Source organism: Ciconia boyciana, chromosome 9 (assembly GCF_034638445.1).
Source record: "Ciconia boyciana chromosome 9, ASM3463844v1, whole genome shotgun sequence".
Lineage (NCBI taxonomy): Eukaryota > Metazoa > Chordata > Aves > Ciconiiformes > Ciconiidae > Ciconia > Ciconia boyciana.
In genome coordinates, this window is record NC_132942.1 from 17,922,577 (window position 1) to 17,941,532 (window position 18,956).

Sequence of the window (18,956 nt, forward strand, 5' to 3'; positions counted from 1 at the left end):
ATTTGAATCTGCTTATCTTTTACTTCACTTACCAATCGCACTTGTGACATGGGCATAATTTTGTACTACCTTAAAACACATCTGAAATTCAGCATAACCCAGTGGACATTAAGATAACATATCCTTTTACCCATCCTTTAAAAATAGTTGAGATTTTAATGTAATTTAAATAGACTGCTGACATTGTAGTAACATTACCTTAGGGGCTGTTTGGAAATAAATTTGAAAACTAAATCAAGATTATCAGATTAAGATCAGAAAGAGAACCAATCATATTTCTGTAGTTGCAACCTGAAACTAAGTTAATATAATTTAAATTCAAAAGCTATGTTCTTCAATATTGTGAGGTTGAGACCAATTTGCCCTGCTTCCAAATTTTACCATTAGATACATACAAAAAACCACTACAGAGTAGACCTGAAAATCTTGGCAGATTCAACAATGTGTGTTCTGAAAAAAATTCAAACAATTGTTCTGTTTTCAATAATTACAATCCAATGTTATTTGAAAAACTGCTTACTCACATCATTGATATAGCCATGAGAGCCCAGACTGCAGCCGGGAACTGAAATGGGCTGGTAGCCAACTTGCAGCTGCCATCTTCACCGCAAGAGAGGCTACAAATTGTATGAGCAGTACCAACCCCAAACATCCTTCTGGGGATCTCATGACTTTTTCTCCTGTACAAGGCAGGAAAGCATGGGTCCTCCAGAAAAAAAAAAAAGGAAATGTCTGCCCCCATAGGAACACTTCAAGCCTCCACGCCAAGTCCGCTCTGAAAAGGCTCTCAGGAAGGAAAACTCTGAAGACATAATATGAGCCGTCTATACTATACTCCCATTTTTTTTTCTTTTCTTTATTGTTTTCTAGGAGAAACTGGGAAGCACCTATGTGCAGATGTGATCTAATAATCCTAACACAGCCTACTATGCAAGTCATTCTGGTTTTACAAGGTGGTTTTAAGCAGAGCAGAATCAGGTCACATTCAGGAACAGGATATAGCAAATAACTTTCTCCCACAATGAGATGTTAACAAGATAAAATTTAAAAATACCGAACACCAAGGCACATCCTACCTCTGAAAAGGATACCAAAGCCAACATTACAAGCAGATCTGAACAGCATAATTTAGGGCAGGAGACAGCTAAAAATTACTTTCTTTAGCAGAAGTTCATCAATTCTGGCTCCTGCTGACTCAAATTTTGTGGGAGTTGAGAACCCCCATCTCACACTCCTGCAAGATCCTGGTGATGAGCGCAATCTTGCACCTCTTAGGCACAGTATCTTCCAGCACCTACAAAAACCCTGTCTACTACATTTAATCTTTAATTCGGAATAGAAGGGCAGGGGGAAGGAAGGGAAAAGAAAAAACCCACAATCTAGTATCCCATCCACAGTAAATGACAAACCTTGAACCAGCTAAAAGCTTCCAAACCATAGAATTAAATACTGTAATTAATATATTTAACCACAGAATATTTCAGGTTGTAGGGGACCCCTGGAGGTGATATGGTTCAACTTCCCACTCAAAAGCACAGTGAGCTTCAAAGTTAGATGAGATTAATATCCTCTACTCTTTCTTAAACGACAGCAAGAAAACAAACAAAAAAAATATTTCTACAGGAGAAAGAAACAAATGAGCTTGACAACGTAATACTAAATACAAAATCCTTAAAAATTAGGCACGTTAGTGGGGAAAAAACCTAAACAACCCAGTGACTGCTCATTCAAGACAAGTCACTACCTCTATTTCTACAACTAATCCCCACAACCTGTACAGAAGAAACCAGTTGTGTTCCGTGGAAAGTTACTCAAAAAAAAAAAAATCAGTCAAGTATCTAACTGTTGCATAATTCAAAAAGTGCAGTTTAAAGTTATACAGAAGTATTGTTACTGGCTATTCAACTCAGCAAAAATTTTCAGTGTAGACTTCAATACCTCTAGCATCCCTACCATCCCTCTAGCATTTAAACACTCACTGAAAACTGAAAGAGCTTGTTTCAGCATGAATATCTGAAATTTTCATAGATAAAAATTGCTTCCCCACAGTTTTTAACGGTTTTATCCTTTCAGGTCACCTTCCTTAAAAGACATGCCAGGCTGAAAGCCTAAAGAACAGCTTACTTTGGCATTCTTCCTTCCAAACTGACATTCAAACACTGATGTACATACACAAAAAAAATGCTACAGAAACTCTCTACTGAACTTTTCTCATTTTCAGGTCTAGGCTACAGAGTCATGCTGGAGTCAAAAGTCCTCACTTTTCCATACATCTTGGTATGCTCAATGAGCTTTAAAGGAAAAGATAAATCCTTTTCCCCTTTTCATTTCATTAGTTTGAAAGGAATTCATTCTACAAAGTGAATTGAGATATAAAAAAAAAAAACCAGACTGCTAACAAATAAGTCTCCACTTTTAAAGGTATATCATATACACTTTCCCTAAAACTGTATTTATTTACATACACAATTTACAAACTTTAACTACAAAGTTTAAAATAATCTACCTCATATTTTTGCTAAGTTTGACGTCAGACAAGGCCTGTTGTAAGCCACTGCTATCCACAGGCCAGACAATCTAGTGATTGGTTCTTTGTTCATGCACTTATTTAAACACAATGAAATTGGTTTACCTCATTAAATAGGAGCTGGAATAAGCTGCAGCTGCAAGAGTGTGAGGTGGTCCTCATTTTTAAAAACTAGCAATGACATTTTGGAAAAAGAGTAACAAGCAGTGAAGAAAAATAATTCCCTTCAAGCAATTGAAATACCAGTTTTGAAGATAAAATAGTGGAAAAACCTGAGGCCAGTAAAAAGAAACATTGTTTTCTTCTGAAGATCACCACCAACTGGGGCAAGTGGCATGTTGCATTCCCCAGGCTTAGGGGAAATTTGTTTCCTGTCGTGTCAGGAAAAATGTACCATTATTGCTATGGTCCCTCTGGAGCATGTAATTACTGATACTTATAAATTACACTTTATCAAAATACTTGACAAATGTTGCCCTGAAAGTCAAAACTAAGCAGTCTACCTGAGCAATGTTAGTCTAATTCTGTTCTCATTATAGGAAGGACTGGTAGAAATTGAAACCCTGTACCATGCACATGCATTTCCCAGTCCCATAACTAATACAAAAAAAGAACGATGGAGCTTCACTAGATAATAATTTCTTTAGGTGAGTCATTGCCTTCTGGGGCAATATTCTCGCTCAGGCATGGATGTGCCACTAAGTCCTCTCAATAAACCCAGTAAAGTGACGTTACTAGATTTACGTGTTTTATTGCAGCCAATCTTATTGCAATGCAAAATCCTGGGACTGGTATTTCAAGTGTAGTCATTGGCAGTCATATAAGCATTTAATATAGCAGAAGAAATATGAGGCCTCTAGAGTAAAGGAAGGGAAGTTAAGTGAAGTACCTCCTACTGACCAAAAACTACCCAGATCAAATAACACCAAGATCAGACATTCGAACAGCTGCCACTTCTGAAGAAAAAGCTCAAGTGCTAACAAAAACTTATACAATATCCCGTCAGCTCTGCTCCTAATAAGGGAATGTAAGGTATGGGGTTAATCGAGCAATTATTGGGAAAAAGTAGGAAAGGATGGTATGAGTACAAGTGACTCAAGAAAAAAGCAAAAATCCCATTCTAATAATTTAAAACATACAGTTACTATGTGCATACACTAGTTGTAGAAAAATCAGTTTAGGGCTGGGAGACTGATAACATTCCAGTGCACTCAGCAATCTTCTTCGCTTCCAGTGGTACAGAAAACACACTGAGGCAGGACTGACCCAGTGATGATTATCAGAACTAGCACAACAGGGAGTTTTATTAACATGATTGTGTGGTAGGAACCAAGATTATTCTCTCAACAAAAGAAACTAACTGTATAAGCATAACATTTGGTTTCATATTGGATGCCTTATTTTTCAACATTTTTTCCCCTCACAGTTCATTAAGCATTGGCATTGTATCTTGCATGTAAACCACTCAGAACATTAAACTCAACTTTCCTTCAGATATCAATAAGAATGAAGTAAATCCATATCAGCTGTTTCCTGAAGAAAATCTTTCATAGATATGTCTCTAGTAACAGCCCATCAGGGAGTTTAACACAGCAAAGCAAAAGACAAATTCCAAATATGCTTTGTTCAGTTTTCTCAATAGTACTTGCATTGTAGAAAATCTCAAACTTCAACAGTGGCAATTACTGTATATTTGAATAATCTCACTAAGTTCCAAAGCATTATGCCAGGGAAACAGATTAAAAATCAGCTCATGGAGTTTTTATAACACAAAGTGTTATAAGCCTTTGTTTTCACTATGTTACACTGAGTTAAGAAATAAAAGCAGCTCAAAGGCACACCTTGTATGACATCCTTCTCTTAGTCAGAAGAGTAAGAAGATAATAAACCGCCCTTGCCAATCTATTCTTGTAGCACCATAACATTTAATGACTTGCACGAGGTATTTTAATTTTGTTTCATAAATAGTTTCTACTCTTGTAAGTTTTACAAGGTAGATTGCACTTGAGACATGAAACTGCATCGGACTCTAGATCAAATACCTCCTGGTTCTGCTCCACGTTGACCCTTTTGAAAGGGACACATACGACTCAGGCTACAATACCATGGCTTCCCTCAACTGATTTGAATCATAATGAAATCCTGGATCATTTATGACTGTATTTCAAAAGTAACTGTAGTGCATTTAAAAGTAATAGCTGTATTCATTTTGGTGACCTTTAAGTGTCTGAAATACTTTAAACAGGCATGCCCTATTAGCCCTATGAAACATATTGAAAAGTTCCAGAAAGCCTAACTTAAGCTTCCCATTGTACACATTGCAGATTTCAAGAATAAAACCAAATGAGAATTAAAACAAAGAAGTGTTTGGTCTTGCATCATCTTACCCACAGTAACCTTAATTCACAGGGCACTCTGAATACACAATAAATCTCTGCAGGCAAAGCTGAGTTCTGCTGCTTGAAACAGCAAACAGTAGAGCTAGATGCCAGAAAACTGGTGACAGGAAATGGCCTTTTGTTTTTGAAGTCACTGATCAAAATCAAGACTTCACATGCAGCACTTAAAATTTATCCCTTGTTACTACCTCTAGAACAATGATCATGTCCCCTCCTTCTACTATCCCCTTGCACACCAAAGGAAACTCTCATAACTTGCAACGTATTTCCAAAGTATTTGAAAGGACTTTTACAAGACAAGGAATGTAAACTAATCTTTAACCTCAGGATGACAACCTATTATGGAAAGCAATGAAAATATTTACATTATCATTATATTTTTCCCGTTACACAGATGAGATGTCTGTGCTTCAAGTCACCAGTTCAATCTGTTCCTACATTCACCTTGTGTAAGGAAACAGCCTCAAACATGAAAATAACGCTAAACCCTCCTATTCTAATCTCCTGTTCACCAAAAAAAGAAAGTTATATTTATTCTGCATTTTCTCCTACTTGCAGTAATGAAAATTTACAAGTGAATTTGCCACTGCTCATTCTAACTGGGACCAGGACTCTAGCAGTTCTGGACCATTTACTAAACTGAACATTCGGCAAAAGACTTTTCATCTCCTTTCAACATACAACCAATGGAGAAAGCGCAAAAAATATTCACACATGAATTAACCAATTAAAAGGAAGTTTTTAAACAAGAAAAGCAATATCCATATAGCAATAAATTATGTGCAAGTACACCATGACGTGCTGACACTTGTAGACTAACTCTAGTAGCGAGGCCAAAAAGCCACGTTAACAAAGCAAATGCAGTAAATCTGACTCTGACAAACTCAGAGCACGCACAGTCAGACTAACAGGGTTATTCAGCTTCCGGAAAAGAAACTGTCTACAAACCATCAGGTCAGAATACTGACAGTAATAATATACTTGCAGAAATAACCTAACTATTCTCTGACTGCAAGCTACACAGTTATTCAATCCTCTGTCAAGTGTAACAAAAGCAGCCCGTGGCTTCAACAGAAACAGCCACTCTGTGGAGGCCACCAGCAACAATGCCTCCCCAGCCTCGCCATCACCACAAATCAAGCCAGAGGAACCAGAATATAACACTGTAGGGAGCTACAACACTTGAACTGGTGCTAACAGAAGCAAAAGACCAAAGTTCTGAAGACTAATGTAAGAAAACGGTAAGCCCACCCACAATTACTGTATTTTGAGAACTCTGTAATAGCTCTGTCATGTGAAAGCCATCATAACAAAAAGCTGAGTCACTGTGTTTTTCCCCCCAGATTTAACTTGTCACTCTAAAACACAGAAGTTGAAGCCTGTTAAAAAGGATGCATTTCAGAATTGGCAGAGCATACATGACCACCCTCAGCAACCATGTCTCCAACTTTCTAGGTGAGGACTAACCATGGAGTCCTGATGGAGTTGTCTTTGCTCCAACTCACTTAAAGCAGCAAAATAGTCTGTGGAGATTCAGAAAAGCCTAATTTTGTAAAACATCTCCAGGATGTTCTCAAAAATTCTCAAACTCACTCTGATGGGAATAAATGTCTAATTGGATAAAGTGATTACCTACTGAATTTTATCAATATTCCTTTTTTGATAGTAAGAATAAGAAGAATTTTAAGAAGCATCAGAAATTATTTACAACAGCCGTGATGATGTAAAGTCCTGGGCTGGATTTAGTAAGTTTACAAGGCTACTACCGGTGTTAGTAAAATAAACTAAGCATTTTCCAGTTCAGGATTGTGTTGAGCAGGCAATAACAGTATAATCGTTTTTAATGTGTTAGCTCCAAGACATGTGATTTGAAACTAGAATATGTTTGAGAGTGCTTTAAAAAAAACATACATTCAGGAAAACTGACACCCAGCAACGTGGTTAAGGCTACCAAATAACTTGGTGGCAAATTAATCTCACAAATTGGGAACCTCCTGATTTCTTGAGCTGAACACCAAAAGAGCATGTTGCCTTTCTAACAGCATAGGAAAAAATAGTGAAAATGAAAGGCAGTAGTTACTCGGCTAATAGAGTAAAACAACTTATTTTAAAGCAGGCTTATGCTTAATCTGCATGTGTGGTATTTCTTCTGGAAATGTATAATCCTTTGCCACAAACTACCTTAAATAGCTTAGTAATATGATGACCTGATCACAGAAGTTGGCAATAGATGTCTTAGAAGAAAGACGCCACTAAAACCCAGAAGTCATTTTCGCAAAGAGCGCCCTTTCTTCTCCAATCATGCCTATTTCCCCTAAGAGGGGAAACAGGACATCGCACAGTATAATTTTAAATAACCAATTTCACACAGGGGAAAATATAGCATTGTGGAGGGACCCTTCTGGCTTTTTGACATGTCTTTGTTTGTTTTCTACTCTGACAATAATAAAAAAATCTCTTATTCATATTTTTTAAAATTAATCTTCTGCACTAATTTAGACAGGAAAAATATCCTTAGACTCTCCAAATAAAACTGGTGTATTTGTACTAAAAAAATTGCTACATACATTATTTACAACCAGAGCCAAAAAGAAAATATAAAATGACTTCAGCTTGATAAATGGCATAAATGTCATCCAGCTATCTGCAGCACAAGCCTCTGACCTAATGCACATCTTTCTCAAGCCAGAAGTGCACCCTGGAGACCAGCAAACGCTTACTGTAATTATTTACTGTCTTCTAAAAAGACCTGCTGTGATCTATACACAGTAAAACTACAATTATTGGATATGGATAAAACCACAAAAACACACTGTTACAAGCCCATGCTATTTTGTCATGGCAACACCGTAACTCAAACTCATGTAACAATTGAATTGTCAGGATCCTGCTTTAATGTGAAATGATAATGGAGCTCTAAGTCAGCAATCTGTGAGATCTTTCTTTCTAGAAAGAGAACAGAAAAATAAAGAGGACACTAAGAAAATTTATGAACTGGTTCCTTTTCCAAACACAGCTTCTGATGACATCCAACAGATAAAAGACCCTGAATTTGATCAGGAGTCATGATTTGATACTTTGAGCTTGCTAAGGATCAGGCTGGAAAGCAGGGTTTACAAGTGACAGTTCTAGTAAGGCTTTCAGCAGCAAATTCTTGGCAAATCAGACACGTGTGAAACAACCTCCTAGCTACAATAAACATCTTAGCTATAAATGCACTCAAAGGAAAGCAGACATTGGTAAAGTCTAATACACACTACACTTGCCAAATTCAAACCGGGAGACACTGACTTACCCGGGCCAACTTCTGACTGCAGGCACAGTGTGCGGTAGAACGACATAGTATCGCACAATGAATCCAGAAGTTAAATACACCTTTATATTTATGTTTAACAAGGTCAGCTTCATAAGTAAAGCAGTACTAAATAGTTCCAGCTACTCCTGCTAGAAAGTATCAAATGAAGCTACTTACACAAAATCAAATATACACACTGCACAAACACTAAAATCATAAGGAAGCAGACAAATCAAGAAAAGAGATGGCAAATAGTAATGTGTAAAAATAAAACTAAAAGCCAATATGATAAACAATTAAACAGACTACATAGGTTTTCAGTGTCTAATAAATTTATCATTAAAATTGCTTTTAAGTATGCACATCCACACAACAATATGCATTTCTCACTGGTATCTTCAAAGCATATGAATTACAGGATAAACCATTATTTCCAGGCAGTTTTAATGTAGTTTTAATACCCAGCTCAAGCAGAAAAATTGAGCAATGAAGGTATGAAAGTCAGCAAAAATAATAAAACTTTGTCTGAAAAGCCTTCAGAAACATTTGGTATATTTTGTGTGTGTTTGTGTAGGTGCACTTTCTTGTTTCTAATCTACCCTTAAAAAAATTAACAAAAACAACAAAGGTCAAACAGATACTCAATTTTTACTAGTGCCCCTCCAGGTATCATACTTATATTTACTTATTTGACTGTTTTACAGTGATATACATACCTTATTAGCTATTAATGTCCATTTATTGCATACTAAACCAGAAAACTTAGATGATCTACTACAATGTATAGCTGTGGTCATAAAAAACAGATGAGATTCATATCAGTGCTTTAAATAAATTATAAACAAAATGGGAGGTACATATTTTTCTTATTTCAGGAAAAAAAAATTTTAAAAGTAAGTTAAATATAATCAGATAAAACACAAATTAAATTTCATTACAAATGACAGTGGATCAGTGCAAGCTAACAAAGTTTCACGTATTATCCTCTTTCATCCTTCCAAAAGCAGCACTTCTATATGGAGGCAGATGCCAGATAATTCCTCACAACCATTAACCTAAAGGAATAGCATGATGTAGTGGGATGAGCACAAGATTCCCCATATCGTTTTCGCAGTTAGCTAAGTAGCCCCTTTTCCCCATTTGATTCTTTTTTATTATTCCGTCTTTGAACAGTGAAGTGATACGCTTCTCTTTCCATTTTGTTTCAGTGACGTATTACCTAATTAATGTTTGAGTAGCACTATAAAAAGCAAAACGTAATTACTGATAGTCACTGTCATCTCCCTGGGAAACATTAATTTACAATTAAGAGATACATACATCAATAGGAAACTATAAGACTTATAAAAATCTTATGTTTTCATGACTGAAGGTGCATGACCCCAAGCTAAGAAATCAAACAACAGCATCTGAGCTTTGTTCATAATGCATTTACTGCAAAATGTTTTCTTCTGTCTAAAATTCATTTTGCTTCACTACATGAGTTATTTGGCACGACATATCGTACACATATGCAACAAAACAGTTTCCTGTTTCTGCCTGAACAGAAAGAAACACTTTTTTTTACTGTGAGGGTGACTCAGCACTGGTACAGGTTGCCCAGGGCAGTTATGGAACCACTATTCCTGGAGATATTTGAAAGCCATCAGGACATCAGCACCAGTCTGCTCTAGGTGACTGTCACGGATGCAGTCCTCCTGTTCGAACTAACTAAACTTTGGTCCAGGCAGATGCTTAGCAAGTAGGCCTAATCAAAAGTTAATCCTATTGTGTAAGGCTATCAGTGAGGACTCAGCACCAAACCCAAAAAAGCAGATACACTATGATCATTTTATATATCATCTGTGCACACGAAGGAAACTCGTGATTCCAGCATGCACAAAGCTATGTTTACAATCTTTGCTGATAAATTTCACAAGTTGTTTTGGATATTAGAAAATAATTATCTTGGGATCAAAATCTGATTTTATAGCTGTTAAATTACATGTTTTGGTTCATTATACTTTTTTCTGTGCATTTAATCACTTGTATTAAGATTAATATTACCTTTTCTTTATGGCTAGATATTAGTAAATAATATCTGAAACAATACAAAAAATATCTTTATTGTTTCCATTTCTCTATTTATTAAAAGTGCCTTTTCCTTGATTCAGTTCTCATTAAAAGTGCCTGAAGTTTGAATTATTAGATACTTAATTATTTATCCCAGATAAAACATTTAAGAAGCTTTAAAACCTAGGAAATCAAGGCAAAGCAATGGCAAACATTTCCACTACAGAATCCAATCAAGGGTTCATTCACCATCCAATTTAAACCTAAAACTCTTATCTAAACTAATGCAAACAAAATCCACGAGTCTCAAAGCCACTCTTTCTAGAAGAAAAGGTTCAAAACCTTATGAGAAACTCGTTTCATGGGACGTTTCACATTCCATCTAAGATTTATTCCCTTATATATATATTCCTGCTTCTAATATCAACCAGATGTGACAACAAAGTCTAAGCAGCACTGTAAGAGATGCAAGGATATCCTGTAGCTCGGCATTTCAGGAGAGGGTTGGAGAAAAAAAAAGGCAAAGGTACCTGGAGCTAAGTGATTGATTGAGGAAGTAGTTATAATCTGAGAAGCAGTCTAAATTAAATTTTATTAGTTATTAGAAAGACTGCATTTCAGTGAAAATGCACAGTGCCCTGACGTAAGTACTCTACAGTGACAAACAAGGAAACCATCGGGGACAACAGCATAGCTGTCCCAAACTATGCAGACAGCGTGGATATGAAACAAGAGAAGAACCCAACATCGTCAAACAGGTTTGTTCTCTAGCTTTTCAAGCACATCAGTGACAGGAAAACCTAATGTTCTACATTTCAATTTCCAGCAGCAACAAGACTGAAGAGACTCTGCTGATACTGAACTACATTAATAAGTTTGTTCCTTTAGGAAACTGACAGGCAGATTTCAGCCCAGCTGACAGAATACTGAGAAAAGTATTCACATTTGTTTTACAACCTTTAACTATTCCTGAAATATTAACAGGTCTTCCCTGAAACCCTCCAGTGCACAAAATTCCTGCATGTTTAAGCAGGTCAGTCACTCCGTCTCCACCAAATTCTACTGATGCTAATAAGTATGCCCAGCTTTCACACTATTATCAAGTTATCAAACTTAAAATGTCACCATTGTGTTTAGTTCTATATTTTTAAAAAATTGAGTCTGGATCTTCATTAACAGAGTTGTAGACTGTTATGGTGCAATGCATGCCTGCTAAAGAGAGAGTCTGTAAGAATCACTGCTGATTTCATCTGTATTTGCTATGTGGACAAGACTATGAGCTCCTTGTTTTCAACAAATAAAAGCAAATTTTCTGGTTTGGGTATACTACATGGCAATATTTAGCTCTTAAAATTTTGCATCATTTGATCTTAACAATTAAAATACTCAATTTTGGACTTTCTAGTTTATCAGGATTATAACTATTAAAAAAGAATAAAATAATTGACTCATAGCTTAATAGCCCAGAGTCAACAGTCTGAAAATATGGCAGCAGAAATAATATGCCTGTACTATGGAAAATAAAAATTAAGATCAGTATTATCTACACTTTTAAATGTTCATTTTAATTCACTCATCATAAATTCCACAGAATTTACGTCACCCATGTATCAGTCCCTCTTATCAATTTTTGCTTCACTTCTTTTCTTCCCTTTCATCACTTTCTCAGCTATGCTTTCTTCTTGAAAGGCTAGGTCAGAGCAGCTGCAGGAGAGGAATGCAAGCATCATGCCTCTTCATTGAAGCATTTTACCCAGAAAACCAGTTGTGAACAAAGTAGACTGGCACTGTTGGATTTAAGACAAGTCATAACAGAAGTGAGAAAGAACAACTCTGAAATCTACTAGCAGTCAGACCAAGACGGTAACACAAAAAAAAAAAGAAAGTAACCTTCTTGGACACATATTTTTATTTTTCCTCAAAGTATAAATATATATGTGTGTGTGTGTGCATATTTTTACAAATTCTAGTAGGTAGCAAATTTCTCGTTCTTATCCCATCACTGAAAAAACATACAACCAAACTGCATTTGGAATCATAACAGTTCACTTAGCTAAGATTTATTTCCTTAAAATATTCACTATATTTATATAACACTTGTGTCTTCAAAAGAAAAAGCAAGTTTCTACTGACAAACACTGCTAAAGTAATCTATCTAAAGCACTATTAAACAGTAAGCAAGACTTTGAATGAATGTCAGTGAATAAAGACAAATATTTCGACAATATCCATTGGGAGGCATTACAGAATACAGCATTCATATTAATCATTCTATTTTGTCATTTTATTACAATCTTTATATTCTAAAACCAAAATTATTACCCTTGCTGTTAAGGACTATAATGTATCATGATTACATGATCTACTAAAAAATACACACTCTGGTATTGAAAAGCCTCAATTAGGTTCACTTAGTTTCTTCGTGCAAGGTTCCTTGAGACAGATGCACACAAGTTACCAACATACACAACCTTCCCTCAAAACCACAAATTACCAGAAAGTTCCTTTCAGCCTAATGATAGCCATGTACAATGCAACCACTCACAGAGGAAGGTTCAACATGTTAAACTGGAATTTGTGTTAGTGGATACACGTAAACTCTATAAAAAATTTTTTATCTTGAAAGCACCACCATTTCCTTAGACAGTCAACCTACATGAAGCAACTCTTCTATGAAATAAATACCACAGCCATCTTCTGGAAACCAGATAATGGTATCTGCAAGTAAGTACCAGCTCATGCTTTATACTCAAGAGGAGTTTCAAGATACAGTATTTCAAAAACATGCAAAGAACATTAGGAAATACAACCAAATCACTCAGCCCTAGCAAATCCATTAGGCAAATATTTTCCAGTGGATTCAAACGCTGAGACAAAGTTTGCAAAAACAAATCCAACAAAGATTTTTCAAGCAGATTTTGGGATTAAAAGACAGCTATAGTTTGTAATTATTTATATATATATATATTTTTTTAAAAAAAATCTCCAGAAGAATGTAATTCACTTGTACAGTTTTTCATGAGCAAGTTTGGGCAAAGTTCATTACAGAAATTCTCCAAAACTGTATCAGTATCACTCGCTGCACAACACTGTTCAATTTGTCTGCTTTTAAAACATCAATGAAGAGCCTATTTTTTTTAAATAGTCAGCTGATTCAAAAATTATCTTCACGATCACCATGTGTTTTGTATTTCCACAGGAAGAAAAAATTTACTGCACTGCCTAAATGGTTTGTTTGGTTGCATATTATTAAAATATTGTATTAAAACAATTTCATGCATTGTATTAAAACAATTATGAAAACCCCACATGGATGTAGGAACTTTTCAGCAATCCCATAGTAACTTTAAAATTTCACTAGCCAAATCATAAATCTTACGAACTGTTCTTCCACATATAAACTCAAGCATAAAAACCCCCCAGTTTTACCATATAGCACATCTTTCAAAAAGACAGACTGGATCATGAGTATACATTTGGCAGGATCTAGAAAGCAATTTCAAACAGCTTTTGACTACTCCTTTAAAAAGGCAGATGACTTTTCTTGATAGTAACTGTGCAGGCACCTGCTCATCCATTTTATTTCTATTACCTTTTTTTTTTAAAAAATATATTTTATAAATCATCCAGTCATTGTGCTAACATCACTCTCTCCCTCCCCCCACCAAAAAAAAGAGATGTCAAGCTCATGTTAGTCTTCTCTTGCTGTTCAAACTGGTCTTGATGCCATCTAAACACCTTATAACACAGTTTTTATATTTCAAGGAGACTAAAAATTCTTTACCTCTCCCCATTTCCTCATCTTCCTGACTGACAAGACAGCAGCCATAACTTTGCTGATCTGCCTGGCAATGCCCTGACTTACTTAAAAAGATAATTTTTTAAACTAAAAAAGTTATAACAATCAGTATTATGTCAACATAATACTGATTGTTTTTTAAATAAGAGTATGCAGTCTCTCCTTGTGGACATCTAGACTATACTGGATATGAGAAGTTGACACTTTCCATGGTTTCTATAACTCTACACAGAGTTGAAAATAATTCACCTTGAAATCATCATGGTGAATATATCAGGAACAGAAAAAAATTGTGGTTTCTCTTCCGTCTAATATTTATGCTCTACTGAATTACAGCTACACACATGCAAACATAACACATCATCTTAAGAAACCTTGCTATCTAGCAGTTCTAACATCACAAAAGTTAAACCTCTCACCACAGTCAAAACACAAACATGCAAATCTGTATAATAAGGAACATACAATAGAAACATAAATCAGATTATACTTACAATCTTGTTAACTTCTGTGTGCTCTGAAAAAGCAGCTCTGGAAGAACTTGCAATTTATTCTTGTTCAGACGCCTAAACAGTTACAAATAGAATAAAAAAAATTAGATTATCTTCCAATTTAAGAAGCTTATTCTATTATGCATAAACTCATGACACTCCCATTGTATTAAACCTCATGCTATGAACTCAGCATAGAATGCATTTATGTATGTTATTCATACACAAGCCAAACAGTTCATGCCATCTGTAGGCCACCTGCCTAGATTCTTCAGGTAGGGAGTCAAGTGACAGTCACCAGAAAGTTTGAATGTTTTCATATGGATGAGTACCCAAATACATTTTCTTTAATTTTCCTCTGGATGCCTACTGACAGTGAATCATATGGCCCCCATGATCAGCTTTCACTGCTCTGAGGAATCATTACCAGGAGGTATCTGGATTTTCTCCCTCCTTCTAAAAAATGTAGGCACAGTAAATTAACTTGACCAACCAAGATTATTTCCAGATTAGCTATTATTTCTACAGTATACACACAAGATTTTTTTTTTTTTTTTTAAGAATTTTCTTAAAACTTCACTTTGAAAATATGAGCACTGTTGTAGAACATATGAACATACAGGTAACCAGACAACGATATGGTGATTTGAAATAGAATCTTAATCTTTAGGATTCTTCCAGAAACATTTGAGAGAACTGCTTAATATTTATACATCAGTCCATTTTACTCACTCACTGTGCAAAGTTTTACACTGATGACCACAATTTGTCAATTGCAAGAAATCAACTGTTACAAAGTACTCCAGCCTCGTAGCTATAAAAAGCATAAGCTTCCTCTCCTTCATAAAACACGCGACAGCCCTGCAAAATCTAAAAGCAGTTCTACTTATAAGAGACAATCTTTTTCTACAACCCTTTTCTTGTTGTCTAACTGACAATAAAAAGTCGCTTGTTTTCACAGTCCTAATGAATGTTATTTACATAATGAAGTTGACCTAAACAAATTACATACAACTCCACTGTTCCAAATAGGAAGTTGACTTCTCATATATGTTCCTACATAAGCCTGTATTTATGCCTCCTTTGCTCCCAATCTACTTTAAAAGTTAACTTCGATACCAGATCTATTTTTGCTAGAGTTTTGATCTCAGAAGACACCTGGAATTTTTAGAAACCTACTGATACTTAGCACCCAATATCTGGTTTCCAGTTTCCTTGCACACTGAGTAATTTCACTATCAGAATTCAAGATTATTTTTTTTTTAATTGAAAGGCCTTCCACAGAGATCAAACTAATGGGGTGGGTTTTTCATATGGCAGAGTTTTCATATGGCTACCATATGAACATGTCTTGCAAGATAAAGGGGTGATAGGGGAGAGGGGAATATTTACTTCTCTTTCTGACACCTAGAACAGATCAAAGGCTGCATTTGCAAGCTTGCTTACAGAACTTAAACATTATGCATTACGCATGCCACATGCTAAGTTAAGCAGATACAAAAATTCGTTATTCCACAGTGCTTTTACTGACTACCTCATTACATTTCTGAGATAATGAACAAACCAGTAAATGAAACACTAAACAAGAACATGAGAGATACTAAGCACTAGTTTCGATTTGGGAAAGTATATAGGAAGATTTTAAAGTAGATTCCGTTACTCATGTGAAATTTCACACTTTTATAGCAAATCAAACCTATTCTTAATCTTGTTTAATTTAAGGTTCATAGTAACATGCTACTTAATCCTCAAATTTGTATTTTCAGTTAAGCATGTTTATATTCTAGAATCGTCCCTCTACTTAGCAGGATGAAATAAAATGAAAAAAATTACTTATGATAATACCGGTCTTAGCACTCCTCAGTTCCATCCTAATTCATTAAGGTTACCACTAGTTCTTGAGAGACACTAAATATGTTGAATTTATTAATCAGAATGAAAAAGACTGCCAGTGAAATGCGTCAACTCCACATAGTTGTCTGATGTTTATTACTGTCTGATCGTCATTTCAGCTCTCACAATGTACATGCAATTATCCACTGCCAATCCAAAATAATCTGACTTATCTCAAAGCAATGTCCAAGGAACCTGTTTTAATAATATTCTTATCTCTAGTTGCAAGGATTTCACAAGTGCTGAGTTTATGCTTATTGTTTTAAGCCATAGAAACTAAGCAAAATCAGATTGAGTTTCTAGAATAGGAGGTTCCACACCAACAAGCAGACAAGAAAATGTATGTAGTAACAAAAAATTGTATTTTCAAGGTTAGAAAGTTTGCAACCTGAGAAGTCAAACATTTACAATTTGCAGTGACACAAACAACTTCTTAGAGAAAAAAGCTAACATCAAAATTTTTTCCCTAACTTATTATCAAATTAATCCGAAGATCAAATATGTTAAGTGATTTCCTACTATTTGTATAGGCCTACACTGCCCTACCTGTGATGGATAAAGAGCAGTTGCCCTTTTAAATTGCCCTAAGCATTTTAAGATTTCATCCTGACATTACCTTAGTATTGGTTTTCTTTCAAACATCATATGACCAAAGTCCACACGAGGACACTTTTGAAAAGCTCACATTGTGACCTACTGTTCACTAGCACTAAACATTTCATAATGGTCTAAATTTATTTAATATTTTTAACTTTATATTGTTATAAATGAAGTGTTGGTCTTTTTATACTGCAGCAGTAAGCAAGCTGAATCCATCTATCAAGACCAATAACTTAATGGCATTCTTCCTTTGCCTTAACTCATGTGAGCTTGATTTTCAAAATAACTCATCCACACAGGTTAGTGCTCCTGCACTGTACCGCACATGATACTGTCCTCAAAATACTGTAGGTGACAGTACTTCTGTCACAAACAGAGCTTGCAGCTAGTAAGCCAAGGCTACGTTAGTAATTGATAACTAAGCGAATCTGAGATAACAACAAATATTTGAAGAGTCCATAGCTACTGATGTCTTGGTTCAAGCTATGGAACTCTCCAAACATCACTTCCATCACTTCCTAAGATTTACTTCAAGTTGGAATTTCTGCCAAAAGTCATTTTATTCGTCATTTGATTCTCAGGGGAACGCAGAGAATGAATAGGATTTTGTTTCTTTTGAACATCACCTACTGTATTTAAATAACGCCTACTGCAATACTCACCTAAGACTAGATCACCTCACATAGACTTAGACGTACTTGATGTAGGATAGATTTACCATGCTTACATTTATGTGCCAGAACACCAACAATAGCCTAGGAAAAATCCCAGTTACATTTCTTATTTTTCTTCCTGGGTTTGAGAGAAAGGCCATTAAGAAAGTTCTCAATACAGCAGTATCAAAGTACCAGACAGGATGTTTTTAAATCCCATAAGAGACACACAAAAGTGTTTAAAAATTATTTAATGAAAAGAGCAAATGTTATGAATGGTCATTTATAAGCACTGTTTCCTCCAGTTTGACAGAGAAGTGCCAAACACGAATGAAACGTAGTGGAATAGTTCCCAACACGCCATTTGACAAGAACTTCACTTTATCCTCACCTATCAGGAAGCTCTAGGACAAATAAGGAAACTTCCAAGTGCAAGGTGAAGAAACATTAGTACTGCCAGCAAAGGGCAGGGCAAGCTCTAATGTAGCTGTTCCTAAGGGGAACTTCAAAGCACAGGCTGAGCACACTTTAAGGAACCCCTTGTGCAGCAGCCCCTTCACACACAAAACAACCCAAAGAGTGCTACAGAAATTCCCTGTGCTTGCCTAAGCCTGTTACCTATGAGAGCCTTTCACCATCAGGTTACTGCTTAAATTTTGTCCTGTCAGGTGTTTAATTCTAATTACAACAGTATTTCTGATTTTATAACAAATACCTTGGAAAAGGTGAAGCCATATATTTTTACAATAAAATAAAAATGGTCTGCAAAAAGATCATAAACAAAATGAGCCAAAATCTTGTAAAATGATTTTGTGGACATTGTTCTTGTGACTGCACTGTATTAACAAATATAGATATTCCTGATTTTAAATTAGTGACTTATTTAAAATAGAAATAACATCAAGATATGTTATCTGGAAAATGGATTTAAAAGCCAAGCCATTTTTGCAACTGCAACTAACTAACTACATCATGAAGGAACAACATACCACTTTTATGAATCTGAAGAGTAGACCAGCATTCAAGAAAGTATCATTTACTTTTTCTCATGAGCAAAACCAGTCAAATTTTGATTGTAACACCAAATCCTTTGCATTGTTCAAACTGGGAACACCACCTAGGACTCCCAGCACACCAAGTAAAGTCTTTGATCTGTCCTCTTCTCTGTTGTTAGAAGCACATCCATCATGCAATCAGCACACGTGCATGCAGATGTGTACAAACACAGAGCACCAACCACCACCATA

General features: G+C 35.6%; 1 protein-coding gene across 1 annotated transcript in view; it reads right to left on the reverse strand.

Annotated features, from left to right (window-relative positions):
• Positions 1-18,956, reverse strand: part of SLIT3 (slit guidance ligand 3) — a 538,149-nt gene that overhangs the window by 467,237 nt on the left and 51,956 nt on the right. Inside the window, exon 5 of the mRNA XM_072873643.1 lies at positions 14,567-14,638. Within this exon, the coding sequence (XP_072729744.1) occupies positions 14,567-14,638 (72 nt within the window). The remainder of the gene's footprint in view (positions 1-14,566; positions 14,639-18,956) is intronic.